The following is a 26,916-nucleotide window of genomic DNA, read 5'->3' on the forward strand; positions in this document are numbered from 1 at the left end:
GTTTTCATATTGTCCACAAGAGGGCACTATTTCAACTAATCCCTATGGTGGTGTTCTCAAAATGTCCACAAGAGGGCGCCAAGAAATACACGTGTTTTCTAAAATTGCTTTATTATAAACCAAAAGTTAGAGGAGCACATATCAGTAAAACCCTGCCATCCAGATAATATATTAAACTTTCTCTCTGAAGGTCAGTGTTTGGGCATATATAGGCAGAGAAATGCTACCCCATGAAAACAATTGATTTTATTTTTTAATATATTTTTATTTCAGAGAGGAAGGGCGAGGGAGAGAGAGAGAGAGAAACATCTATGATGAGAGAGAATCATTGATCGGCTGCCTCCTGCACACCCTCTATTGGGGATGGAGCCCACAACCTAGGCATGTGCCCTTACCGGAATCGAACCCAGGACCCTTCGGTCCACAGGCCGAACCAGCTAGAGCAAGTTCTATTGATTTAGAAAGAGGGAGGGAGAGATAGAAACATTGATGAGAGAGAAACATCAACATCAGTCAGCTGCCTCTTGCGCACCCCTTGCTGAGGATTGAGCCCAAACCCTGGCATGTTCCCTGACCAGGAATCGGGCCTGTGACCTCCTGGTGCATGGGTCAACACACTCAACCACTGGGCCATGCTGGTTGGGCTTTTAGAACTTGGTTTATTGGTTTTTAGAGAGGAAAGGAGAAGGAAACAAACAGCCATTTCTTGTTCCACTTACTTACACATTCATTGGTTGATTCTTGTATATGCCCTGAATGGGGATCAAACCCGAAAACTTGGTGTATTGGGACTACGACACTAACCGACTGAGCTACTCAGCCAGGCTAAACCCTCTCTCTCTTGCATAGAATTTTCAACTCCTCTCAAGCTAAAATATTTGTGAAGGAAATTAGCCAGCTATTCTCCATGCTAGTAATGCTCTCTCTAGTTCATTTTGCTTTCTTCTGTGTTAAATTTATTTGAGAGTCAGGAACCAGTATCACCAGACTCTCAAAGTCTAGAAATAACCTCCCCCATTTTCTACCCCCAACACACACACACACACACACACACACACACTCCTTGTTTTTAGAAATACAAATCTTGCATAGTTGGTTCTCTTTTCAGAGTATCCCATGCAGCAGGACTTTTCCTAGTTATATAATGCACTTTTCTTGCCAGGCGTGTAAGTAAAAGCTTACTTTAGTTTGACTTGATATTTAGAGAGGAAGATGCCAATTGGGAAGAAGCCTGTCAGTTTGTCGAGCCTGCCCATGACAGGTGGGGTGCGGAGGAGCTTCTCTGGTGACGAAGAGTTGACTCCTCCTCCATATCGAACCCTTCCAGCACAGACAGCCCTGGAGGCCTTCCCACCTCCCAGCACTAGCCGAGAGTTCAGTCCCAGCCTCAAAACAGGTAACAGTGACATCAGCACCTCAGGTACTACAGAGGGTCAAGTCTGGGCAGGGTGGTGGGAGACAAGGTCTGGCATGACAGGTGCGGACTCATTAAATTTTTCATTTCTTTCAACTGAAAACTTCATTTTCACTAGTCCTCCTTGATAGTCACTTACTTCACTCTTAGTGAAAGATGGATCATCAGGGAAGGAAGGTTTTTTATCTTTGTTATAAACCATTTCTGAGCTTCAAATTAGGGTAAAATTGGGGTAAAGTTATAATTTCAGTTTATGGCATTGTGAGACAACTTGGATTAGTTCATGGTTCCATTGAAATAGTTGAACATTTGCATTACAGAGTTCTATTGAACTTGACCTGGGGAGAGAAATGCGCCATTAGGGATCGCTCTGATTAATCAAATCCAAAGATGAGGCTTTGATCATAGCATTCCATAGCATTCATTAGAAAGCATGTGTTTCAGTGGAATCTTGGTTCTGGTAATAACATTTACCGCAATCTTTAGTTGAGTAACATGGACTTGGAAATACAATAATTTTGGTGTTGAATTTGAGTGAAATTTGTTTCCATAATTTCATGTTTGTTTATGTATAATGATTAAGTGAGTTGTATATCATTTGAGTTTAATTGGTTAGGCCAAGCTGGTAGATTGTTAGGAAGACTACAGAAGGTTTTGCCCTTTGTAATTGCCAAGAACAAACATTATCGTGGAATATCTGATAGGCTGTATTTGCGTGGGATGAACTATAGTGGGTGTGAGCAGATCAGATGGCTGAAAAACACAGCTGTGTCTGCCTTGGCATATATTCTGCCACGTCCTAGCTGTTGCTTTTAAACCAGGTTGTTTTATCTAACCAGCATTGTTTAAAACGCCTTTTGTACATTGAAAACCAAGGTGGGACTGATACCTGCTTTCTTCTCATTCCTCTGTTTGCTAATTTATTTATTTGATTGGTTGGTTGACAATATTTTGGCACCTTAATTATCAGCCTGTTTTTTTTCTGCCATTTTAAGATGTGTTCTTTAGTTTTTGCCTAATAGTGTTATTAGGTCATCTTGACCCTTCCTAGTCTGTTTTTTCTGATATCCTTATAGCTAGAGGAAATTACACATATATATGTATATATATATGTAATCAATTAGAACTACAAACCCAAGTTGATCTGCTCTTTAATGAAAGAAACTTCAAAGTCCAGCTAAAGAACATTATCGTTTTCTTTCTTGTCTCTTTAATTTTATCTTTTTGTACTTGTTACATATGAAATCGTCGTCTTCAACGTACGTAATTAACTATAGATATTGTGAGCTCTGTGTGTACTCTAATTTTTATTGGATTTTAGTTGTATTGTCTTTAAGCATTAGACTGATTTTGAAGATGGGTGTCACGTTTTGTGAGTGGTGACTGGTTCATGTAAAATGAAACTTGACTTCAAACCCAGGAACTTAGCTAGATGCTGGGGTGGGAACCGCAGGCCTCAGTGGTTTCCTTCCCCCACCAGTGTCTGTAGAGTCCTCTGAGCTGGGGCACATCTGTGCGACCCGGGTGGTCTTACTCTGGTGGAACGAGGGACTACAATGTCTACACTATGTAAAAGCTGCAGTTGGTGAGCTGTTGAGTTTATTATGTTTATGGGCTTCATGCTAGGAAAATGTGATTTCCCCATTGGCATATCTCCTGAAATGTTAATGATTCGAGTCAGCAAAGTGACTCCTTTTAAAAATAGAGCTAAGGAAAAGTGCATTTGTGTAGAAAGTGAAATGTAGCCACAGGATCTATTTTATTTCATCCATCCTTCATTAAGAATAAGACCTGGAAATTAGCCAGCTTTTGGAAAGGAGGAATGAGTATGTGAAGATACCAGGCAGGCTTTATTTTAGGTTCCATTAAAACAAAAACTGCATCAGAACATTCCACATCTGAGTGAATGTTTCACCTTTATCTTGAGTTACTTTTTTTTAAGCATATTGTTTCCATATTTTAACATGAGTAGAAGCATAATCCAGAAATTTGGTGTTAATAATAAATGCACATAGTTTCAGGATGTGCTTTAGAATCTCAACTTACCTTTCTTGCATTTAAAAAATCAACATCTGTTTGAATGGAACATGTTTGGTCTTGAAGCACGGTAATTCTTTTATCATTCATTTAGCCATCTGATCATCATATAACAAGATACTGTTTTAATCAACCTTTTATTGTGGGTACTGCACCTTTAATGAAACTTGGGTTGTGTTTTCTTTTCTTTTTGTGTGTTTCTTTTCATGGTATTGTTCAGATGTCCTTAACAATTAATGCATGTTGGTTAGATTTGAAGCATATATACTTGATATTCTTCATAAAAGCATTTTTATTAAGTGCTTTTCTAAAGAAAGGAAAACTGCATAGTCTTGTTTGCTTTACCTTCCAACAGTCTGATTGGTATTTGTTTTGCTGTTACTAGGGTATAGTGTATTCACTTTTCTGTCTTTGGGCTATTGAGTTTTTTAACATCATTACCAAAACAAATAACAAAGTAAAATAAAATGAATTGGCACCTCTGTAATGATTGTTCTTTAAATTATTAAATAAGATATCAAAGACCATTATTTTTAAAACTAATCTTTTAAACTAAAATCAAGACATGGTATTTTTCTATGCCTACACTATTTGATTTTAAAAGTGTAGCCACTTGAATATTGTTCTACACGGTGACACTACCGAGTTACTCCTCTATGAAAACTTAGTTGCTTACTAATCTAAATAGAGCCCTCATTCTCCTCATAAATTAACTTTTTTTCTGTATAAGCAGTTCCCACTTTACAGTCCATATATACACATCCCCTCCCATTGTAACGCAAAGATCCATAATGGAGGATACAGACACTTTTTCCTTTTCTGTGAGCCAGTGCCTGCAGAAAGCAAGCAGGTTCCTCCGTGAGCCGCGCATCGTGACGCGGGTGTGGGAGCCTGTGCTACCGCTGCCGCCAAGACAGCCGCAGCCAGCCGCTCCCCCTGCACAGAGCCTGCCCAGTGCTGGTCTCATGTTGCCAGGGTTTTGTGTGAAATCTCTTAGTTTCAGAATATTCAAATTTAAAATGAACCAAGGGACACAGGTAAGATGGGGGAAGCACAGTTTGTTACCTCTGATTCAGCAGATCTGGGTGAAGAAACTAGCATTGCTCTCCGTGGATTAGATTCCAATGAGTATGTTATACAAGATCACCTGTTCTTTAAATTCTTTGAAACTTGACCAACTCAATTTTGGTTCAACTAACTTTTTAAGAAACCTGAACACATCTCTTGGAGGTTGGTTGTTATTAAGACTTATTTTTAACACCTAGCTGAGGTCTTTTTTTCTCTTTAGAGAGAGGAAGGGAGAGAGAGAGAGAGAAACATCCACTGGGCTGCCTCCCCTACGAACCCTAACCAAAAATCAAACCCCCAACCTCGGTATGTGTCCTGACCAAGAACCGAACCTGCACCTTTTGGTGTGTGGGACGACGCTTCAGCCAGCTGAGCCACCCGGCCAGGACTGAGGTCATTTTTATTTAGAAAGTGGGAAAGTGATTTTTTGGAAGGGATGAGTTCTATAGGAAGTAGGGGGTAGCTCTCAGGGAAAGGAATTAGGACAATCTGAAGTTACTGGGTAATTATGCCAAGGGACATCCATTTAAGTTGAGGGGCTTACAAAAAGAGTTAGCGAAATCCCAGAATGGAACAGCTAAAATGTTTGCATAAGACCAGTGCTGGGCCCTGACCGGTGTGGCTCAGTTGGTTGGGCATCGGCATGTGCACCAAAAGGTTGCTGGTTCGTTCCCAGTCCGGGGACATAAAAAATATTTTATTGACCCAGGACTGGGTCCATAAAAAATGTTTTCATTTAAAAAAAAAAGGCCAGTGCTGGACCCAGCAAAGAAAAATTTCTTTTTTGTCTTCACCCTTGCCCATGTAATAGGAAGAGCCTTTCTATCACCAGAAGTTCTGACCAGCATGATTGGAGTGGCTATCCAGAAATCTAAACTCCCCTGACAATATTGTAAACTGAAAAATAGTTCTCCATAAAAATAAAGACCAATTAGAACGCGACCTATTTGTAAATTGAGGATTGCCTATACTGTAGGGTTTTTTTGTTGTTGTTTTTTGTTGTTTGTTTGTTTGTTTTTTTCATTAAAAAGCAAGTCATCAGATGAGAACTCAGACAGGCAATACTGCTATTAAGTCATCCCATTGGTAATGTTAGCCATTTTGCACCAATTATTTTCAAATTGCTGATGTCAATAATTTTTTTGTTTTACCTAATATCAGTTTATTATTTATTAGTATGTTATTTATATACTTCATATTCTATTATATTATAGAAATACTTTGTATTTGTATATCAGATTTATATCTCTATTCTACCGGGAGTCTTCTTAATAAAGGTACTCCTTGGAGTTAATAAGATTATATTGAAGTCATATTTATTGTGTTGTTAGTTTTTAAATATAGCTCAGGACCATGCAAGATAATACAGCATTGTTTGTATAGACATTGACATAAAAGTGAATACTTAGCCATAAGAAAAATTTTAATTATTCTAGTCAAATTAGGGAGCTCTCTTACCGTGACTATTTTATTGAAAGTATCTATTATGCAGTGTCCACTATGCAGTGTTGTTCTATTTCGGAACTTTCCTTAACTGCTAATACGTTTTGAAAACTAAAATGTTTGTACTTCACCGTAAAGCTGGTAGAACCTGAAGATTAAAAGCAATCTGAATATCCCAGAAAGGCTTAGTAACATCCCGTACCTTTATCTCTTCCACGCAGTGACTACGTTGCAGCTGAAAGAGGAGTTGATAGATGGAGAGGACTATAATTTCCTGCAAGGAGCATCTGATCAGGAAAGCAATGGCTCTGCCAACTTCTACATCAAACAGGAGCCCTGAGGGGGCTCAGAACTGCGGGTGGGAGGGGAGACTTTTACACAGGACTGATTTGTAATCAATCCAGCTGTACAGCGGGGCTATTCTACTGGGAAATTTTGCTAAACATAGAGAATTTCAGTTCCAGATTTTTCAGGTGGGCGGGGAAACTATTTTAGTCGTGGGGGGAAATTTTTCAATTTATAAAGATGGACAATTTTTGTGTTGTATTTGAAGCTTTTGAAAGAATTTTGTAATATTTTACACGTTTGGATTTATGTGCATTGTTAACAAGAACTGAAATTCTAACTTTTTTGGTAAGATTAAAGTTTAGGTAGCAGGACTGAAGGAAATGATTTAAGAAGGATATAGTTGTAAATGCAAGTGAACTGTCAATACAAATGAACCTTTTTGGTACCTGTTGGGAGATTTGGGGATTTTAGAAGTCAGGCCAGTCACATCTCCAGCTTCCTTTGCTGCAGAAATATGCAACTGAACCCCCTCCGGGAGGGGTCATCACCACATGGATCATGGAAGGGGTGATTAATTCTGCTTGTCGGCATTTTTATCGCAGCCCATTTTAAATGTTTGTACAGAAATGTTTTTCATTCTGTGAACATTTATTTGGAGTTCTATATGAAACTGGAAGAACTCTGGATACTTTTATGTTCTCCTTTAATTAAAAAATGATAAAAATGATCCTAACACTAAAGTGTTAAACTGGAATGGTTGACCAGATATACAGGATGTCATTCTACAAGTTGAGGGGTAGGGAAAAATGCAACATTGTTCTAAGTTTATTTTATTTTCCTTACCAAAAAGTACCCCACAAAAGGGATTTTGATTAGTTCTCTGCCACTTCCCTCCATCTGTGAGATAATACTTGGTATAACCACACCCCAAAACAGATGTTCTGTATTATCAGGAGAATCAAATTCAAAGTTGTTTAAAGCCAAAATAAGTTTAGATTTCAAAATCATTCCAGCTCTGCTTTTAACTATCCTGGATTTGTTAGAAAACTAATTTGAAAGAGAATTTAATTTCTTAAAATTCCATATATATCTATATAGTATGAGCTGTCTTTATTTGTGTTCAGGATTAGTTTTAACAATAATAACTGATTTGGACCATTTTGAACATTCCCTATTTTAAAATTCGTATGGCTTCCTTTCAACAAAGGATCTAAGGGTAAACTGGTGAAAGGTTTGCTCTCTGCATTTTCTAACTTTGAGTTGTGACTGAATGAGAGAGCTCTAGCGTTTACCAGTGAGGTTCATAAACTAAACTCTCAGGAATTACTGCATCTGTTCTAGAAGTGCTTCTGGGTCTTAGCCTGGCCTCTTCAGAGTGGGATAGTGAGCATCTGCTCTGGAATATAGGTAGGGCTCATTAGAAATTAATCAAAATGATTAAACTCTACAGTCCTTCAACCTATGGAATGCTTTAAAAAATGTTATGGAAAGCCCCAGGAGACGTTTAGGTAAGATTTTTGTTTGAATTTTAAAGTGCATAGAACATTAAAAACCAGCAATTTATTTTCTAAAATAATGCTCTACTTTTGGGAATAATAGCATTGGTAATACGCACAGGTTTACCTCATTCTATGCAAGAGGGGTTAATAACATAAGGTTTTGTAGTTGCTACTGGAAGTAAAATTTGTTGCTTTATGATGTAAGAATGTATGGAATCGCATGTCAACATTTCTTAATACTGACTCTTTAGGGGCATAAATGCAGATCATATCAACGTCAAGTTGATCCTCATGTGTCAAATATATGTGAAATTCAGCTGTTAAATTACTGGATGTTTATCTTAAACAACATTACTGAGAGGGACCTACTGTAAATGTGACATCCTCACACTTCCCAAATCTTTAACTTTTAAGGATCTTCCCGTAAACTTAAAGCCTAGAAGACTTCCAAAGCAAGAGTTAAACCATCTTTATTCTCAGACTCAGTGAATTAACCCCAGGACTCCGATTTCATGAGCTGGGCACAAGAAGCCCGTCGCATGGCTTGCTCTTCCAGTACCTTGGGCTCAGAGGCTCAACAGGGAACTGAGTAAGTGAGGAGGGATTTGACTTGGAGCCTGGTAATTAGTTCTGTGAAATGCTCACTGAAGTTTATAAGCTTCCGGTTCTAGAGCAAAGCCAGGCTCTGAGTGTGTGTTCATTTCCCACCGATTCGTGAAGGTGTTTCTTGTCTTGATCCCATGGCCACAGTTAAAGGTTGGTAGGACTTCGTACAGTCTCAACACAATCTGCAGCCCTCTTTGTTGCTCAGACTCTTTAACTCCTGCTGCCAGTGAACAGAAAGTAAGTTCCTGCAGAGGAGATTTCCGTATTAGCCATAACTCCAGTTGTACAACTCAGCCCCATTATCTTTTACGGTTCAAAATGTACTGCTGACCTTGGGTTTGTTTTTGTTTTTTCCCTGTTAGGATTATTTGGGGCTTTTGGTAGTTTAAATTCTTTAACCTTTTCTTTGCTGTGTATGAGGAAAGCTAAAGCTGTTATCAACTTCTTATTCTACGGATACTAACACGGGTTTTCAGTGTTTGTTTGTTGTTATTATTATTAATTTTGCGTGATGTGAATACCCTCTCCCATCAATATTTGTATTATGGTGCTATATATTTGGTAATGATCCTTTACTATTGGGAAGGGATTTTAAAAATACTGTGATTAAACTGGGTTTCTTCCTTTGATTTTCATATTTTAAATAAAGCCACAGTCATTTATACAAAAGAAAAGCATCTGTCCCTGGGCAAGTCTTTGGAGGACAGAGGTCAAAGTAAACTGCATAAGGTTTTTACATCATTTCTGTATGTATTTGATATATAGACCAATATCTGTACAAATTTAATCTTTTATTTTCTTGGTAACTTGTGATCATTGAGAAAGTATTTGAAACTTTCTCAGGAAGTGTATATAATGGCGTGAAAAATTCTTCGGAGAAATTTATGTTCCTTTCATTTTTACCAAATTGCAAATTTCCAGCATGAATGTGAAAGCATTAAAATTATAACTTTGTGTACAAGATGAAAATAATTCACTAAATTTGCCCTTTTTTACACAAAATAAAATGTTAAAGTTAAGTTGTATTTGAGCAATTCTTTAATACGCTTTGGTCTTTGGGAGGTTTTTTTTTGTTTGTTTATTAAAAATATTGAGTGCCTTCTGTAAGCAATCAGCGGCCCCTGTGAGAGTCAGCCCAGCTTCTTCCTCACGGCCCCTGCAGGTGAACAAGGAAGGCAGAGAGTACGGGTGGATATGTGGACAAGGATGATCTGAGCTGGGGTTTTACAGACCACAGCAGAAGCAGAGGTGAGTGTGGACCGCTCAGAGGGATTTACTTTATTTATTTGTGTGGGGTTTTTTGTTTGTTTGTTTTTTAATGTTTAACGTCAGGGAGTCTGGTTCATTTCAGCTCCTTCACTGCCAAACCTGGGGGCAGGGACCACTTCAGTTTCTCTGCCTTCTCTTTGTGATGACCAAGGTTATACAAGTGTCTGCAGCTTCAGACTTCAAACTTCACATTATCTCTCTTTTTCTTGATCTTGGCATAGTCGGCATCCTTGCACCTGGCTGTGAGCAGGAAGTTCCCGATTTCCTCCATTTTGCAATGCCTGTCTCCGAGATTCAGAGAATGCAAGGCAGGCACCTCAGATTATCCCCCTGCTCCCTGGGTACCATCCAAGAGGCCACAGAGGACTTGCACAACATTAGCTGGAACGTGGTGCTTCAGGGTTGACTTGCCTGCTCGGGGACCTTTTTTTCAAGCTCTGTTAACCTCTTAAGCAAAGTTCATAGGATGTAAGTAAATTGTCCCAGCCAGCTGGTGCTGCTTACATTTTGAGAGGGAATACAGGGACCTCTCCCTTACCAACGACTGACTCTTTGGAAAATTATTCAACTCCTGCAAAAGCAGTTCGTAGAGAATTTTCTGGATATAAGATGATAATGAGATGGCTTGGGTCTCTTTAGGAGTTTATTTATTCACACTTCAGAAAAATAGAATGCATTCCAAGAAAACATGTGGAACCTAATTTCTGCCCTGTTTGCCACCTTAAATGGCTTGAACAGTTGCCCTAGAAAGTTGGAATTCCCAGATTGGGTCACATTATCCCACAAGCTTTGATATATATGTTCTTTTTAAGTTTTTATCTGTATATGTTCTTTAAACCATTACAGCCTCGTGGGAAACTATTTTCCTAATGTGCTTTATGCCCAGGATTATGTTTGCAGAGCATCCAGTGCTTCCTCCTAACAAGTCAATGTTGAGCTGTGTGTTGTTTATCCAGCCCCTGAGATTGGGAGAACAGTGACTATTTCCTTTCTATGGACTGTTACTGAGGCTAGAGTAATGCTTGTGGGCCTGTTCAAAGTGTCAGGCCTCTCAAGCAGGCAAAAATAAGGATTGCCTACTGTCAACTAATAGATGAGAATGTAAAGAAGTAATTATTTTAAATACAGGGGCGGGTGACAGGTTTACAGTTGTGAGTACGTGAAACAGTTTATTACTGTATTGTTTTCCATCTGAAGAACTGTAAGCCTACTTTTGCCCACCCATAATGCATTTACTCCATTCAAACAAAAGCTTTATTGAAAACATGCATAAGTCATCCACTCCACACACAAGCTGGTATATAGGATTGTGTCCAAAACCCAACCTTCCTCCCAAAGCAGTACTTTATTTTATTTTTTAATTACAGTTGACATTCAATTTTATTTTTTTCATTGATTCTAGACAGGGAGAAAGAGAAACAGGATGTGAGACATCGATAGGCTACCTCCCTGCACACGCCCAGACCAGGATGGAACCTGCAACCCAGGTATGTGCCCTGACCAGGAATCAAACCCACAACCTGCCAGTGCATGGGACGATGCTCCAACCAACCGAGCCATACAGGCCAGGACTGCATTCAATATTCTGCCTTAGATTCTAGTGTCCAGCTTAGTGGTTAGGCAATCATATACTTTACAAAGTGGCCTGCCCAATGTTTCCAGCACGCCCACCTGGCATCATAGTTGTTATTGTTGACTATATTCCCTCAGAGGCAGTGCTTTCGATCTCATCATAGTCTACCCTTGCTTTCACTTCTACCAAAACGAAGTCCTAGCATCCACTCCTTCCTCTCAGCTCTTACCACTCCAAATTTGACTTCACTTAACCCTGCAAACTCAGGACTTGCTCAGGTCCCTTGGATAACTGTAAAGGCAGTAAAGCACAGTGGCCAAGAACATGGAATCTGAAGCCAGCTGCTCGGATTGGAGTCTGACACCTTCCCTTCTTAGTCTCGTCAAGTGTCGATGTTTCCTCAGTCGTAAAATGGGGACACGAGTACCAACCTCTTAAGAGTTGTGAAGATTAAAATTAACTCATGTGTGTAAAGTTCTTAGAACAGCCCTGGCCCAGAGTAAGCTTGCACTTAACGACTGCTTTGGATCTGAGTACCTCCGCCAGTGTGCATGAGAATCACAGGGCAGCACATATTAAAAGGCGGATCCCAGGCCCGCCCCAGAATATGGAACCTTAACCATCCAACTTTACTACTTAAAAGCATGTACCATATGTGAACACGAGATTAAATTTTAAATGGAAAAATAATTTAGAAAATGTTAAATTTCTTGACTCCTGGCGTGTTTTTTTACACCAAGCTGTCAGTGTGTTTGCCATTGTCTTGTGTAGCAGTATGCATTAAAAGTAACGCTGAAGTCAAAACAAAAAGAAAAACCAAATAAAGAAAAATAAAGTATAACACTGAGTCTTTCATATGAAAGTAGCATTTAGCCCTGACTGGTTTGGCTCAGTGGATAGAGCGTCGGCCTGCGGACTGAAGGGTCCCGGGTTCAATTCGTCAAGGGCATGTACCTTGGTTGTGGGCACATCCCCAATGGCGGGTGTGCAGGAGGCAGCTGATCGATGTTTCTCTCTCATCAATGTTTCTAACACTCTATCCTTCTCCCTTCCTCTCTGTAAAAAGTCAATAAAATATATTTTAAAAAAAAAGAAAGTAGCATTTAGCTTTCACTAGTTTCCTAACAGAACAGTTATTCATAGACCCACGTATTTCTATAATCTAGTTTTCAAGCCCAACTCCGGGTGATCAGTGCCATTTGGCATCAGAGGATGAATTTTGTAACCACTCACTGCTCTGATCCAGGAACCGGCATGGTAAGTATTTTACCCCGGGGAGGAGAGGAAGCCAGAGGGCTGCAGAATGCGTGTACCAGCAGTGGGCCCGGCACTGGTTAACTCCTTTATATTCACGCCTCACTTACCCCTGCCTTGCAGTGATACCCCGTTTCACAGATGCCGTGAGGCTTCTGTTTCCTCATATAGAACTTGTCCAACTTGCAGTCGATAAAATGTACATCTGGATGATAGTATGTTTCACTCTATCAAGTTTCAACAAACTTTTTGTACAGAGATGTACATTCTACATCAGCGAAAGAGGTTGGGACGTTTATTATGCTGTTTCCTTACTGGGTTTCTTAGGTGCACTACTAGTGCCGCATGTGGCCCCCGTTAGCCTCACTACTTTCCCACGAGTCTTGAAATATACTGAGGTGCTGAGATGAGTTCATTAGTTCTGGATAATGCTAACCTAATGTGCTCTAGCCAGGAAACCAAGTCTCCTCTTCCCGCTCAGCACCAAGGAAGCGCAGGAGGCTGCACCCAGTTTGCAAAGGCTTTATTGGTAAATACGCTTTAGAAAAGATGGATCCTTTTGCTTCCAAGTCAGTGGAATGAAGAGCCGTGTCCAGGGACACATCAAGTGGAGCCAAGGGGACTGATGCTTTGTCCACCTCTTACTCATAGATCCAGTCAAAAGCACAAGACTTGTAGTCAACCAGTTCTTCAGGCTTAAACCACAGGCTGATTTCTCTCTCAGCACTTTTTACTGAATCACTGCCGTGAATGATGTTCCTAAGAAAGAAGAAAGACTTAGTTACCTCATTTCGAAGTGCAAAAGGCTGTGGAATGGGTAAAGCCCAGGACAACCACTGCAGACCTTTTCAGCCAAATTGCCACTTGAATCAGGAAACTATCCCAAAGTATTTCCTCTTTAAAAGCAACTATAAAAGCACTTAACCCAGCCCTAGCTGGTTTGGCTCAGTGGGTAGAATGTCACCCTGCGGACTAAAAGGTCCCAGGTTTGATTCCGGCCAAGGGCACATGCCCCGGTTGTGGGCTCGATTCCCCTCCCCCCAGTAGGGGGCGTATAGGCGGCAGCAATCAATGATTCTCTCATTGAATTTTCTCTCTCTAGCCCTCTCTGAAATAAATAAAACTATATTTTTGAAAAAAATAAAAGTATGTGTCTATCATTTAAAAAAAAAAAAAAAAGCACGTAATCCAAAACACCCCTTGGTTCAACTTCATTATGCTTCCAACTTTCCCCCTTTGACATAGTGCTCGTGCCCTGCCCAGGTAGCTCAGTTGGTTAGAGCATTGTCCCAGTATGCCAAGGTTGCAGGTTCAACCCCCAGTCAAAGCATATACAAGAATCAACCAAGGAATGCATAAATAAGTGGAACAAATCAATGTTTCTCTTTCTAAAAATAAGTTAAAATTTTAAAAATAAAAATAGTGCTTATATTCTAAGAATGCTGTACCACAAAACATTCCTTCTCTAATTTTGAAAAATATGGAAATAGTCAAAACCTGAACTAGTGCCCTGGCCGGTTTGGCTCAGTGAATAGAGCATCGGCCTACGGACTGAAGGGTCCCGGGTTTGATTCCAGTCAGGGGCGCAGGCTCGGTCCCCACTAGGGGGTGTGCAGGAGGCAGCCGATCCATGATTCTCTCATCATCGATGTTTCTGTCTTCCTCCCTCTCCCTTACTCTCTGAAATCAATAAAAATATATTTTAAAAATACCCTGAAGTAGTGATATATTCATTATCAAGGGCATTTTTTGCTGCATTTTCTTAACACTAATTTGCAAAGCCCAACCAAGACATACATGCTTATTAACAATCCCTTTATTCCATTGGAATCTCGTAACTGGAAAGTTTCTGGACAGATGTTGTATAGGTGAGGGGCCCAAAAGGTAAAGGGACAGACCCATGGACATAGTGCCACAAACAGCAGAGCTGAGGCTAGAACCCTGCCTTTCCCCGTACTCTGCTTTCCGCTGTCAGAAAGCTCCCTTGTGCACTGTCTTGTTAGAATGTGAAGTAGCCTAGGGAACAGCTATTTAAAACACTTTGAGCCCTAGCTGGTTTTGCTCAGTGGATAGAGTGTCAGCCTTCGGACCAAAGGGTCCCTGGTTCGATTCCAGTCAAGGGCACATGCTTGGGTTGCTGGCTCGATTCCTCAGTAGGGGGTGTGCAGGAGGCAACTAATGAATGATTCTCATCATTGTTTCTATCTCCCTCTCTCTTCCTCTGAAATCAATAAAAATACATTTAAAAACAAAACGAAACACTTTCATCCAATGATAATTACCACCTAATTTAGAACTTCAAATTCTCCTAAAATGGGGATATGCTAAATGATTTTTATAAGTGAACCTCAGGACTTACCTGCCAACTTGAATGCAAAAGTCTCCACGAATGGTGCCTGGCTTAGAATCTGCTGGATTGGTCTCCCCAAGCATCAGTCTCCCCGTCTTCACCACATTCAGCCCCTCCCAGACCTTGACAGTAGGGAAAAGGAACATCAGGTCTGCCATTCAGGACCATTAAGAACTAACACCCCTAACAGCACACATGAAGCAGACCCATCAGTGACATGAGTATCCGCTAACCTCAGCAGACAGTAGGGGGCCTGCCCAAAGTATTCCATCTAGGATACAGAGAAAAAGTCTACGCAACTGGGCAACTTTCTAGTCTAGCTGAGGTAGAGATAAACAATACTGCAGAATCCGTATGCAGCCACAAACACGAAGGGCAGAGAAAGTGATCAAATTGGAATAGGATCAGTGGGAAGAGCATCCCAGAAAACAGCAACAGATGGCAAAGATTGACATGAAAAGGGAAAGTGTATTCCTGGGAGGAACAAAGAATAAAAGGTCATCCTCACGGAACAGGAAGTAGATCTCCTTTCTCAGTCATTTCAGTGGTTCCCTACTGTACCCTCTACTTCCACTCCCAACTGGACCTTAACGCCACAGGAAGGAATAGCCTGCTTTGTGTCTAGCCTGGGAGTACACAGAACGTTCCCTAAGCTCTGACTCCTTTTTCCTCCCAAGCTCCTAGTTGCTCCATTAACTAAACTCCAGCAGGCTCCATCTGTAAAACAAGGAAACTGGAAGATGTCTAAAAAAGCAAGTCACTGACCAAGGCCAGTGACTGTCAGCCCTCATCTTCCTTGGTTTCCCTTCCTCCCTGGCAAGCACTTACCATGGCCACCACAGGCCCCGAGTTCATGTACTTCACCAGCCCCGGGTAGAATGGGCGGTCTTTCAGGTCAATGTAGTGCTGCTTCAGGAGTTCCTCAGAGGCCTGCCACCGCAGAGAGGGCACCGATTAGTGACTAAACTGGGCAGGCTCGAATATGGCTCCATCCCCGTCTCAGAACCTATTACCATGGTGGCCAATTTAGTATTTCAGCCCACATTCATAAGGTGTGTGTATTAAAAAAAAAAAAAAAAATCCCATCCAAACCATGAAACTTTTACGGAAAGACTGTTCTGCTCATGACGGCACCCTCATATCGTCAATGACTGTTATGGATGTTATAATCCTTAAAGTAGATGGTTTGAGGGCCAAGGCTTAGGGACTTAGCGGATGCAACTGAAATAGGCCAGATGGAGGCCCTAGCCGACTCCGGTGGCCCTTCACAAGGCCCCTTTAAACATTTCAGATGTGAGCTGGGAACATTCTCCTGTTCACTGATGAGCTTGGTTAACATTTCAGAACTTGGGTCCTTATCCCTTAAGGTCCAGATCTGCGTGCCCCAAACTTAATGTGGAAAACAATTACTGCCGTCCTCCAAGGGAGCCCAGAGAAAGGGCGGAGGAAGGAGCACCCCGCCTAAAACCGCACTCATCTCGGCTGCAAGCTAACACACAAAGGGATGCCAGGCCTCCCAGCCGGGCACAGGTAGGCCCACGTGGGAGGGGAAGGGGCGCTGGCTGGCTTCACTCTCTGCTGCCCCCCTGCGACGACGGGCAGGCGACGCGCCCACGCCGCGGCGGGCAGGAAGCCGGTTCCGGGCAGGAGTCACGTTACCGCCGCTTAACCTTCCCAAGGGCGTCTGTGCTCCCGGCCTCGGGAGAGGCTCAGGGGCCGGAGGGCGCAGGGGAGAGGGCGCAGGGATCCCCGCGGGGGCGGAGGTAGCAGAGGAGGCCTCCGGGCGGGACGCACAAAGCCCTGCGGCCGAGCTCCGGAGGGCGAAGGGGAGGGGGCGCGTACCCGCAGGAACTTCATGGCCACGAGGCGGAACCCCTTCTGCTCGAAGCGCTTGACGATGTCGCCCACCAGGCCGCGCTGCACGCCGTCCGGCTTGATGGCGATGAAGGTGCGCTCCATGTTGGCCATGGTCCTGCGGCGAGCGGTCGGTCAGGGTCCAGGGGCCACGCCGGCACGGGCCGCGCCGGGTCCCCGCCCCGCGCTCCGCGCCCGGGAGTCCACGTGGACGCGCACCCGCCCGGCAGCCCCCCCTGTCCCCCCGTCCCCCCCCCCCCCGCAGCTGCGGGACACGTGGCTGCCCGGACGCCTCCGCCTGTTCGGCCGCTGCCCCTCCAGTCCCCACGGAGGGCGCGCCAGGCTCCCGGGGGCGCAGAGCCTGGAGGGCCCGCTCGGACCACGCGGGGACCACGGGCGCCTGGAGCCCCGAATCGCCCTGCGCGACGCAGCGGGTGAGGGACCCGGGGGAAGCGGGGAGAGAGGAAAAGGCGCCCTCATCGCCTTACCGAGAAGCGGGCGGGCGGGCGACGGCTGCGCTGCGGAGCCGGAGCGGGGACCAGTGGCGACCACCAGAGCCGGGAGCCGCCCGCGGAGGAGGGGCCCGCGGCGGCCACACCCCGGAGGGCCCGCCACCCAACCCGCAGGCCGGACGCAGCCCGAGGCCTCTGTCCACGCCCCGGGTTTGCCAGGGAGGGCTCTGGGGCAGGAAGTGATTTCTCCCCGCCTCGGGTCCCACCAGGAAAGCTGGCACGTCCCACGCGGAAACCGCTCCTGGTCGGGGCTTCACCGTCTGCTCTCACCCAGAACTGGGCTCTCTTTCCTCCCGCTCGTGCACCCACCAGCCCCGATCCTTCCTACCCGTGAAACCCCGTTTTCCCCTCCCCTCTCCTCGCTGAGCCCTGGTTCAAGCCCCCCGCCTTCCTCATTCCAATCGGCAGCCTCCCAGCGGGCCTTGACCTGACCCCTCCCCGCACCGAGCCTCCCTCCGCGCCCCACGCCGACCCCCGTCCGAGTCTCTGGCCTGCTTTGTGGATGGCATTCCAACCGCTTAGCAAGACAGCCCGTGCTCTCCACCGTGTGCCCGCTCCCTCTGCCTGTCTGCCTCCACTCCTCTCCAGCCCACCGCACCTCTCCATCCCACCGCACCTCTCCAGCCCACCGCACCTCTCCAGCCCACCCCACCTCTCCATCCCACCCCACCTCTCCAGCCCACCGCACCTCTCCAGCCCACCGCACCTCCCCAGCCCACCGCACCTCTCCAGCCCCTGGGAGCTAGCTGCTCTTCCTCCCAGAGATGAAGATCTCTGCCCCTGCCTAGCATGAGTGTGCGGCCAGGCTCTCCACGTCAGCCGGAGACACACCCTTGACAAGATTCAAGACTCCTAGAAATCAGGCCTGTCTTCTCTTTGCAGGCAGTCCCCACCCCCTCCCCACCCTTTGGTGGTTGGGCGTGTACGCCTGTGCTTATGTGTGTGTGTGTGTATGTGTGTGCGTGTGCGCGCCCCTACTCTCAGCAGTTACTGACACCCGCCCAGCAGTGACAATACTCTGAAATGGTCAGAGCCGCTGTGTCTGTCTGTCTGTCCTCAGGGCGGTGAGCTGACGCTGACCAGGGAATGGCTGACGAGGGAATGGCGTTATCACCCAGTGGGCTTGGGGCTGTACTGTTAGGTGAGCTCTTTGCCCCTGGTCCAGTCACCAACACCTCCTTTTGGTACAGTCAGGAGCAACCTCTCCTTTCCCCACTCCTTTCCTTCCTGGAACTGAGTCCCTGGACAACCCCCAGGGTCATAGCCTTAGCACCATCACCGGCCCTACTCACCTACTTGAACTTTTTTTTAGCTTTGTTGAGGCATTAGTTGATAAGTAAAAATTGTATTATATTTAAGGCATACAATTAGATGTTCTGATATACACACAGGGGTGGGGAAATGTAGGTTTACAGTTGTTCATATGGAAAAAGACATGCAGGTTATAATTATTACAATAATTACAAAAATTAACTTTTGTGTAAACTGCAAACCTGCTTTGGCCCATCCCTGTATATATTGTAAAATGATCACCACCAACATAACCATAATTTCAGTTACCTTTTTTTTTTTTTTTTTTTGGTGTGTAGTGAGAACATGTAAGATCTACCCTCTTAGCAAATTACAGCATACAGTATTATTAACTACTAGAGGTCATGGGGCCAATCTGGGGGCTGGCCGGGGTAGAGGCCCCCGCCCCCTGGTCAAACTCCCTGTGGAGGAGACAATTTGCATGTTAGCCTTTTATTATATAGGAATAGAGGTCCAGTGCACAAAATTCGTGCACGGGGGCGGGGGGTGTCCCTCAGCCCAGCTCGCACCCTCTCCAATCTGGGACCCCTCGAGGGATGTCCGACTGCCCGTTTAGGCCTGATCCCAGTGGAACTGCTCTCCTGCCTGCCTTCCTGATTTCCCCTAACCGCTTCTGCCTGCCAGCCTGATCACCCCCTAACCACTCCCATGCCAGCCTGATTGATGTCTAACTGCTCCCCTGCCAGCCTGTTTGCCCCCAACTTCCCTCCTCTGCCGGCCTGGTCACCCCTAACTGCCCTCCTCTGCAGGGTTGATCACTTCCAACTGCCCTCCCTTGCAGGCCTGGTCCCTCCCAACTGCCCTCCCCTGCTGGCCATCTTGTGGTGGCCATCTTGTGTCCACATGGGGGCAGGATCTTTGACCACATAGGGGCAGCTATCTTGATATTGTGTGTTGGAATGATGGTCAATCTGCATACTATTTTATTACATAGGATAGAGGCCTGGTGCACAGGTGGGGACCAGCTGGTTTGCCCTGAAGGGTGTCCTGGATCAGGGTGGGTTCCCTTGGGGTGTGGAGAGGCCTGGGCGAGGGACCTGTGGTGGTTTGCAGGCCAGCCATTCCCCTGGCGACCCAAGCAGAGGCCCTGGTATCTGGAATTTATTTACCTTCTACAATTGAAACTTTGTAGCCTGGAGTGGAGCCAAGCCTCTTGCTCGCTCCATGGCCGGCAGCCATTTCTCTTGGGATTGATGTATCTTCTATAATTGAAACTTTGTATCCTTGAGTGGAGGCCTGGGCCCACCAGAGTGTGTGGAAAGCTTGGCTTCCTGTGTTGCTGGGGAAACCCAAGCCTCCCTTCTGGTAGCCATCTTGGTTGGGGTTAATTTGCATACTCACCCTGATTGGCTGGTGGGTGTGGCTTGGCTGGTGGGCATGGCTTATGTAGCAGAGTGGTGGTTAATCTGCATATTACTCTTTTATTAGAGAGGATAATCACAGCACTGTACAGGAGATCTCCAGTGTGGACTTTTAAATAAAAGTACATTTCTATCTTGTCTGTGTTAAAGAGTCAAATCAGTGTCCTAACAAATCGAAGCTATTTACAAGACTTCTGCTTCTTTTGAGACCATCCCAGGGACCCAGGCCCACTATCTGCCTAGGCAGAAAGGATGCCTTTTTATTTCCAATGAATCCTCTGCCCCCAGGAGAGTCTTGGCAACTGAGGGGTTCAAAATGAGTTACCCCAGGATGTGCCTCTGTGGTATGTGGATAGTTTTGAGCTTCGGGCTCCAGAGAAATCTCTGCCTCTCCCTTATCTACCCAGCACTAAGTTAAAGGCCTTGTCCATAAGAAGACATCAGCGATAACCGCATTGGACCGACCTGTTTGGCAGGACAAACTACTAATTCCTGAACATGTTCTCCCTGCAGTGACCTTCTGAAGCCCCAAGGTGCCTTACCTTATCCCTAGCTCAGAATGTGGTGTATACCTATTTTCCCTCCTGTCTTTGAACCTCATACATGTGGGCTCTCTGACGCTGTCATACGGATGTAATTATATTTGGTTATTTCCTCTTCTTAAACTGTCTCATGTCTATTTGACTAGAGCAGCCAACAGGACCTGGAGGGTAGAGGAAAGTTCCTTCCTCCCCGACACAGCCTAGCAGATCCTCCGAACCTGCCCATTGACTGGCTCAGTGACAAGAGCGGATGGGATACAGGGCGGGAAAGGGACAGGCAAAGATCATGTGTGTGTATATGTGATCTCTCAGGCCCATATAAATAATTTATCTAGTATTTATACTCTCTATTAGCTCAGGTTAGCCAGAGGATGTGAAAAGAAAAAAAGAATACAAAGCAATACAGCAACACAAAGTAACCAACGCGATGAGTCCTAGTTAGGGTGAAACATTTTAGTCTGATGGTAGCACATAACACTGTACCGGGAACACTCACAGCTCCAAGAGTGTCCCTGCAGGTCAGGAGGAAGTTCTCACAGATACGTAGATCAGCCAGGCTGGTCCCCCACCGTGGGAGGGACAGGAAATGCAGTGGGAAACACGGTCGGCGGCTTTCAGGTCACTCGTAGATCCAGTTCTGAGCACAGCTCTTGTAATCTACCAGTTCCTCGGGCCGAAACCACAAGCCAATCTCCTTCTCCGCGCTCTCCACGGAATCGCTGCCATGGATAATGTTCCTGGGTGGGGAAAGAGATGGCCACATTTCCAAGACCACGAGGGTTAAACTGCCCAGAAGCGCCCCTCATTCCCATTGCCAGAAAGCCCACCGCAGCAGAAAAAGACAAAGCTCATGTCACTAGTTCAGGTTAAAAGAAAAAACCCATGACTACCATTAATGTAGGATGAAGAACGCCCTCCTAGCAACATGGATGCTAGCAGCGAGAGCCTTCGGGAAGGACTCCAGCCAGCAAAGTGTGTTGTACCAGGTTTTACCCTCTCATCAGAGGCACAACCGCAGCGATGTTGACATATATATATATAGAGAGAGAGCCTATAAAGCCAAATACCAACTTCAGAGAGAGGGAAACTGAACTGATTGAAAATGTGCTGCGTAAGGTATCATGTACATCGCTAGCTACAAGAACCCAAATTCCATGGCAACTCAAGATTTTGGAAAAGGGTAAAAGGCACCAACTCCCACCTGCCAACTTGGATACAAAAGTCCCCTCGGATGGTCCCAGGTTTGGAGTCCGCTGGGTTGGTCTCCCCAAGCATCACTCGGCCTGTCTTCACAACATTCAGCCCCTCCCAGACCTTCAAAGACAAAAGAAGAGACGTCAGGGAAGAAAACCCATCCCAGCAGAAAATCAGAAAACCATTGTTTCAAAAGAAAGAAAGGTAAAAAGCCCCCTTGATCTGACATTCATTCATTGAGCAAATAGAGAGATAGAGCGATAGAGACAGGTTTCTTCATTACCTGCCCATCCCCTTTCAAGTTGCGTAGGCAAGGAAAGCTAAGAAAGCATACCCACTTAGTCTCATTCATGACTGCATCCCCAGTGTCTAGGAAAGAGCCTGGCAGAATGATGACTACCAACACATATTTGGAGAATTTCTGGGTTAAGTCCTGCCCTCCAGAAGCTTATAATCAGGCAGACCCCTCTCCACCTCTCCAGCAATGAGTCTTCAGTTCAGCAAGCAAATGCATCTTGTCTTGAGTGGATCAGAGACCTGACTCATATCTTAACTGTCCAGTCCTCCCAGCCCCAGTTTTCTCTGCATCAATGAGGACCTGGCATCAGAAGCAAGAATCACAACACTCACTCTTCACTCTCAACTGAGTCATTCACATCAACACCCCACACAGGCACACTCACCATGGCAACCACTGGCCCTGAGTGCATGTATTTCACCAGACCGGTAAAAAATGGGCGGTCCTTCAGGTCGATGTAGTGCTCCTTGAGAAGGTCTTCCGAAGCCTATTCCACAAGACAGAGAATGAGAATTGGCCCCCAAAACTACAAACCAGTGGCTGTTTCCCACTCACCCATCCTGCAGTTTAAAACATGAGCTCTCGGCTCATTAATTCTTTTATAACCCAATTCATTCTCAACAGGACCAGAGGGGAGCAGTGACCAGGACTAAAAGTGCTTCAGCTTTGTACCAATTCTCCCCCTATTGGCCTTGACTGATCAGAATAAAGCTACAGAATATTAGATTCATGTCCAGCCATCTCATTTTAGACAGAAAATCTAACAATGCGCCCTAACCGTTTTGGCTCAGTGGATAGAGCGTCAGCCTGCGGACTGAAGGGTCCCAGGTTCGATTCCGGTCAAGGGCATGTACCTTGGTTATGGGCACATCCCCAGTAGGAGGTGTGCAGGAGGCAGCTGATCGATGTTTCTCTCTCATCGATGTTTCTAACTCTCTATCCCTCTCCCTTCCTCTCTGTAAAAAATCAATGAAATATATTTAAAACAAGAAAAAGAAAATCTAACAATGCGAATTTTCCCTCACCTCCCTTCTCCATATCAGATTCAAATAACCCAGTAGACTCATGGAGTTACACCTCCTCCTACTCTTCACCACGCCCATACCCTTATTAGGAAACTGGATAGGAGGAAACAGATGCCTTTAGGAGTCAGAGAAGCCCGAGTTACAATTCCAGCTGCATCACTGACTCTGTGCTTTCAGCCACATGACTTAACCTTCAAGTCTCAGGTCCCGCATCACTAACAACCACAGGAATAGGAAAAAGTACCTCTCAGGGTTGTCACGAGGGCTGGGTGAGAAAGCTCATGTGCCCAGCACGTGGTAAATGTCCGATCAACAATGCTTTGATGTCACTTTACCTTCAAACCTAACATAACATGCAAACTCTCTGGAAAGCATTGTTTGTCCAATACTTGGCTCTGGTCATTGCATCACGCTCTCCCCTCAGCATTAACATCAGTCTACTCCCTTTAATATTAAAGCAGTTTTTCTAAACATCACATAGGAACTAAATTGCAGATCAAACTAAAGTTAAGATGCACGAGAGTCCTAAGTTGACTCTTTAATAGAAATAAAAGATTGTCCCCTAGTACTTTTTTTGAGAATGTGAAGTCTCCTTTCCCAGGTTTGTTTGAGGAAGGGTTCTTAGCCAATCAATCCTGCGCATTTTTTGAAATATTCCTTTGCAGGTGTTTTGAAATATTGCTGTTGCAGATGCCCATCTGCAATGGCAAAACCATACTTTCCCCAATGGCAAAACCATACTTCTCCCCCACATGTCCCAATGGTAGATGATACCTAATATATGGGAGACACTAAGTGTGTGGTAAATGATGGAAAGATTTCCTTGGTGAAAACAACCTCCCTCAAAGGAGAGAAAAAAAATCTCTAAACTTATCTGCTCAGGAAACTCAAGAGCAGAGGTCAAACATGCCCAGAGCTTTGAGCCAGAAATGACAGTCCTGCAGTGAATATGGAAGTCTGCATCGCTGAGGAAAGTGGAGGCTACTCCCTAAAGTCCCAAAAAGCTTGGTTTGTTTCAAGATCCAAGGTGCTAGGTCACCGAAGAGTTTCCAGGTTCCAGAACATTTGCGTTGACCTTACATGGAGAAGTCTAAGAAGAAGGGGAGGGGAGAAACAGAGACTCACCTACAATGTTCCCCTATCCCACAAAAGAACAGAAATGGGAAGAATGAAGCCCACTTACCTGCATGAATTTCATAGCAACCAGGCGGAATCCCTTCTGCTCAAAACGCTTGATGATCTCTCCCACAAGCTGGCGCTGGACCCCATCAGGCTTGATGGCAATGAAGGTGCGCTCACTGTTGGCCATGGTCCTGGGGAGAGACAAGTGGAACAGCGCTGGACAGTGAAACAGCAGTGAATATCCTGCCTACAGCATTATCCTTCTCAAGCAGATCACCCCATAAATCTGGCTTAAATGTGTCATGTCGACTCCAAGTCTCTCTAGTAAAAACCCAATCCCTCCTCAGTCCTCTCATGTATGAACTAATATTCCAGAGTGCAAAAGCAGGAGCTATCATTTCTATCCCATTTTATTTAATACACTTAAATATTAAGCGTCTACTGTGTCCCAATACTGTGGCAGAACTAAGGTAGGGGATGTAAAAAAAAAAAAAAAAAAGAATCTTAATTATCCAGATGAGGCAAAATGACACTGATGATGTGAAAGTGGCATCTGGTACAGGGCAGTCTGAAATACGGTTTGACCTACTAACACATCATGGCATTAGAACTGGAAGGAGTTTTAAAGATTATTTTCATTTCAATTTCAATCCCCTTCATTTTACAGACGAGGGAACAGATCTAGAGCACCAGAATGAGGGCCAAAATCCAGATTTGCCCATCCCTATGCAATTTACGTTACATCATAAGATGTAACGAATACTCTGACTAACCAATGAACATTGGGTTGTGGGAGAACTTGAGCCATTAGTAATACTATCTGATACGGGGCATCTGCTGGAAGGAAGCCTGGAAAGCATCTATTCCAGATCTTTCTTTTTACAGAGACGATTCAAGACCTACTCTGCCTCCACAAGATGAGAAAAGAGGCCCCTCACCTTGGAAGACAATCCCTAATGTGGTTAACAGCCACCTCCTGGCTCTAGCTTCCTGCACCTTAGTTAACCTCCTATTACAGCACCTTAACGATACATTTGAATCTTATGTTTGTGTGTCTGTCTCCCCCGGTGGTCTGTGGTCTGTTCTTGTTCTTGGCACCTAGCCAGGGCCTAGCACTAAAAAAAATGCAAAAAAAAAAAGTCTTAAATGATAATCACCTTGCCCCTCCAAGAAAAAGAGACAAAGCACAAAGACTGGAGAAAGCTCGAGACAAGCATGGATTCACCGGGAGAAACTGTGGCTAAAGAGCCAGAAATAGTGCCTGTAAATGTCCCTCCACGCCCACCCTGACACACCCCTGTCATTCATTCAGCAATCACATACTAGAGCGCCAATTCCGAGACCGGAGACAAATAAGGCCCAACTCCTGCAGTCGCGGCCTGATGCAAAAGGCAGCCGCGAGCCACCGACAAAGGCGAGTCCACGAGGCGTGGGACGTGTGCTGACAGGTCTGCACCTGTCCCCCGGCGCCGCCCCACCCTTCTTTCCAACCCGATCCCCTCGCCACCTCTCAGATCTCATAGGACCCCTGCGCCTCCCCGCTCCCCCGACCCCATTGCTCTCCCTTCCCCTCGGGACCCTGAACCCTTCTCACCCTTCCAGCTGTTCGAGCTCCTACTCCGCCTCCAGTCCTCCGCACCGGAAACGCGCCCCGGCCCCACGTGGTTGCCGGTGCTCGCACGCGCGGAACCCTTCTGCCCAAGTCGGCTACCGGAGAGCCCATTTTACGGAACACCACTAGCCCACGGTTCTTCCGGTGAGTCGGTTGTCATTCTAGGGAGCAACTTTCCGATCTTTAACTTCCGGCACTGCTGTTTCATGCTCTTCCGGCAGACCGCCGCCATCTTTTTTTTTTTTTTAAAGACTCTGTGACTCACTTCCTGCTTTCTGGAGCAAATTGGCTTCCCGCGAGGTGGCGCTCATACTTTGCGTGAAGTCGAAACGCGCCTGACTCGGAGGTAGACACGTTTTCTTGCTTTAGTTTAGTTTATTCAACTTTTCCGGTCTGTCAAACAATAACTTCTTTATTGAGTACCTGCTGTGTGCCAGGCACTGTTCTAGAGCCTGGGGGGTGTAGCAGTAACTCTCCTGGTACTTCTGGTGGGGTTGGAATGAAGGCAAACAATAAAGAAATGGATGTGGCATTATGTAAATTCTATTTAAAAAACAAACAACGGAGGGGAAGGTGGGAGATTGAAGGATTTAACTCCATATTTTAAAAGGCTGGTTGAGGAAATCTCTCTCTGAAGAGGTGACAGGAGAACAGATGTGCATAAAGTGAGGGGGCAAGTTCGGTGGTTATCTGAGAGAGGAGTTTTGTTTGTTTTTTTAAATTGATTTTAGGGAGGAAGGGAGAGGGAGATAGAAACATTAACGATGCGAGTGAATCATTGATCAGCTGCCTCCTGCACGCCCCCCTACTGGGGATCAAGCCCGCAGCCTGGGCATGTGCCCTTGATCGGAATCGAACCCGGGACCCTTTGGTCCACCGGCTCTATCCATTGAGCCAAACTGGCTAAGGCAGTTTGCTGCTTTCAATACCGTTGGTTGGTAGACTCTACAAGACCTGGTCCTAGAGCCAGGTTCTTTTTTTTTTTTTTTAAGAATAGTTTAATTATGGTCAAGGGCATGTACCTTGGTTGCGGGCACATCCCAGTGGGGGGGTGTGCAAGAGGCAGCTGATCGATGTTTCTCTCTCATCGATGTTTCTCTCTCATCGATGTTTCTAGCTCTCTAACCCTCTCCCTTCCTCTCTGTAAAAAATCAATAAAATAAGTTTTTTTAAAAAAGAATAGTTTATTGATTTTTAGAGGAAGAGGCACATCCAAGGGAGAGAGGTTAACGTGGATCGGCTGCCTCCTGTACACCCCCTACCGGGGATGGGGCCAGAAACCTT

General features: G+C 45.0%; 3 protein-coding genes, 1 long non-coding RNA gene and 1 pseudogene across 7 annotated transcripts in view; 2 read left to right on the plus strand and 3 right to left on the minus strand.

The window, feature by feature from the left end:
- Window positions 1-9,374, plus strand: part of MBTD1 (mbt domain containing 1) — a 46,301-nt gene extending 36,927 nt beyond the window's left edge. For all 3 annotated transcript variants that reach the window (XM_028128593.2, XM_028128595.2, XM_028128591.2), the window contains 2 exons: window positions 1,205-1,396; window positions 6,184-9,374. In XM_028128593.2, coding sequence (XP_027984394.1) covers window positions 1,205-1,396; window positions 6,184-6,302 — 311 coding nt within the window. In that variant the 3' untranslated portion in view covers window positions 6,303-9,374. The remainder of the gene's footprint in view (window positions 1-1,204; window positions 1,397-6,183) is intronic.
- A 323-nt stretch (window positions 9,375-9,697) lies between these two features.
- On the minus strand, window positions 9,698-9,949 carry LOC129147364 (60S ribosomal protein L38-like; annotated as a pseudogene).
- A 3,009-nt stretch (window positions 9,950-12,958) lies between these two features.
- On the minus strand, window positions 12,959-17,328 carry LOC103297044 (nucleoside diphosphate kinase B). The gene is made up of 5 exons (XM_008153675.3): window positions 17,144-17,328; window positions 16,644-16,773; window positions 15,630-15,731; window positions 14,811-14,923; window positions 12,959-13,210 (listed from the first exon to the last, which is right to left on the minus strand). The coding sequence occupies exons 2-5, from the start codon at window positions 16,767-16,769 to the stop codon at window positions 13,093-13,095; spliced, it is 459 nt and encodes a 152-aa protein (XP_008151897.1). The 5' UTR covers window positions 16,770-16,773; window positions 17,144-17,328; the 3' UTR covers window positions 12,959-13,092.
- Window positions 17,329-20,813: 3,485 nt separating this feature from the next.
- LOC103297045 (nucleoside diphosphate kinase A) lies at window positions 20,814-25,708 on the minus strand. 2 transcript variants are annotated; one of them, XM_008153679.3, is made up of 5 exons: window positions 25,615-25,708; window positions 24,082-24,211; window positions 22,259-22,360; window positions 21,583-21,695; window positions 20,814-21,118 (listed from the first exon to the last, which is right to left on the minus strand). In XM_008153679.3, exons 2-5 carry the CDS (start codon window positions 24,205-24,207, stop codon window positions 21,001-21,003), a joined length of 459 nt encoding a protein of 152 aa, XP_008151901.1. In that variant the 5' UTR covers window positions 24,208-24,211; window positions 25,615-25,708; the 3' UTR covers window positions 20,814-21,000. The 2 variants fall into 2 exon arrangements, with proteins under 2 accessions (XP_008151901.1, XP_027984409.1); XM_028128608.2 differs by lacking the exon at window positions 25,615-25,708 and adding an exon at window positions 25,344-25,499.
- LOC129147365 (uncharacterized) lies at window positions 21,690-22,597 on the plus strand. Its single transcript, XR_008554743.1, has 2 exons — window positions 21,690-21,779; window positions 22,498-22,597. It is a non-coding gene; the product is annotated as an uncharacterized LOC129147365 (long non-coding RNA).
- Window positions 25,709-26,916: the final 1,208 nt, after the last annotated feature.

The sequence above is a fragment of the Eptesicus fuscus genome, chromosome 20 (assembly GCF_027574615.1).
Source record: "Eptesicus fuscus isolate TK198812 chromosome 20, DD_ASM_mEF_20220401, whole genome shotgun sequence".
Classification (NCBI taxonomy): domain Eukaryota; kingdom Metazoa; phylum Chordata; class Mammalia; order Chiroptera; family Vespertilionidae; genus Eptesicus; species Eptesicus fuscus.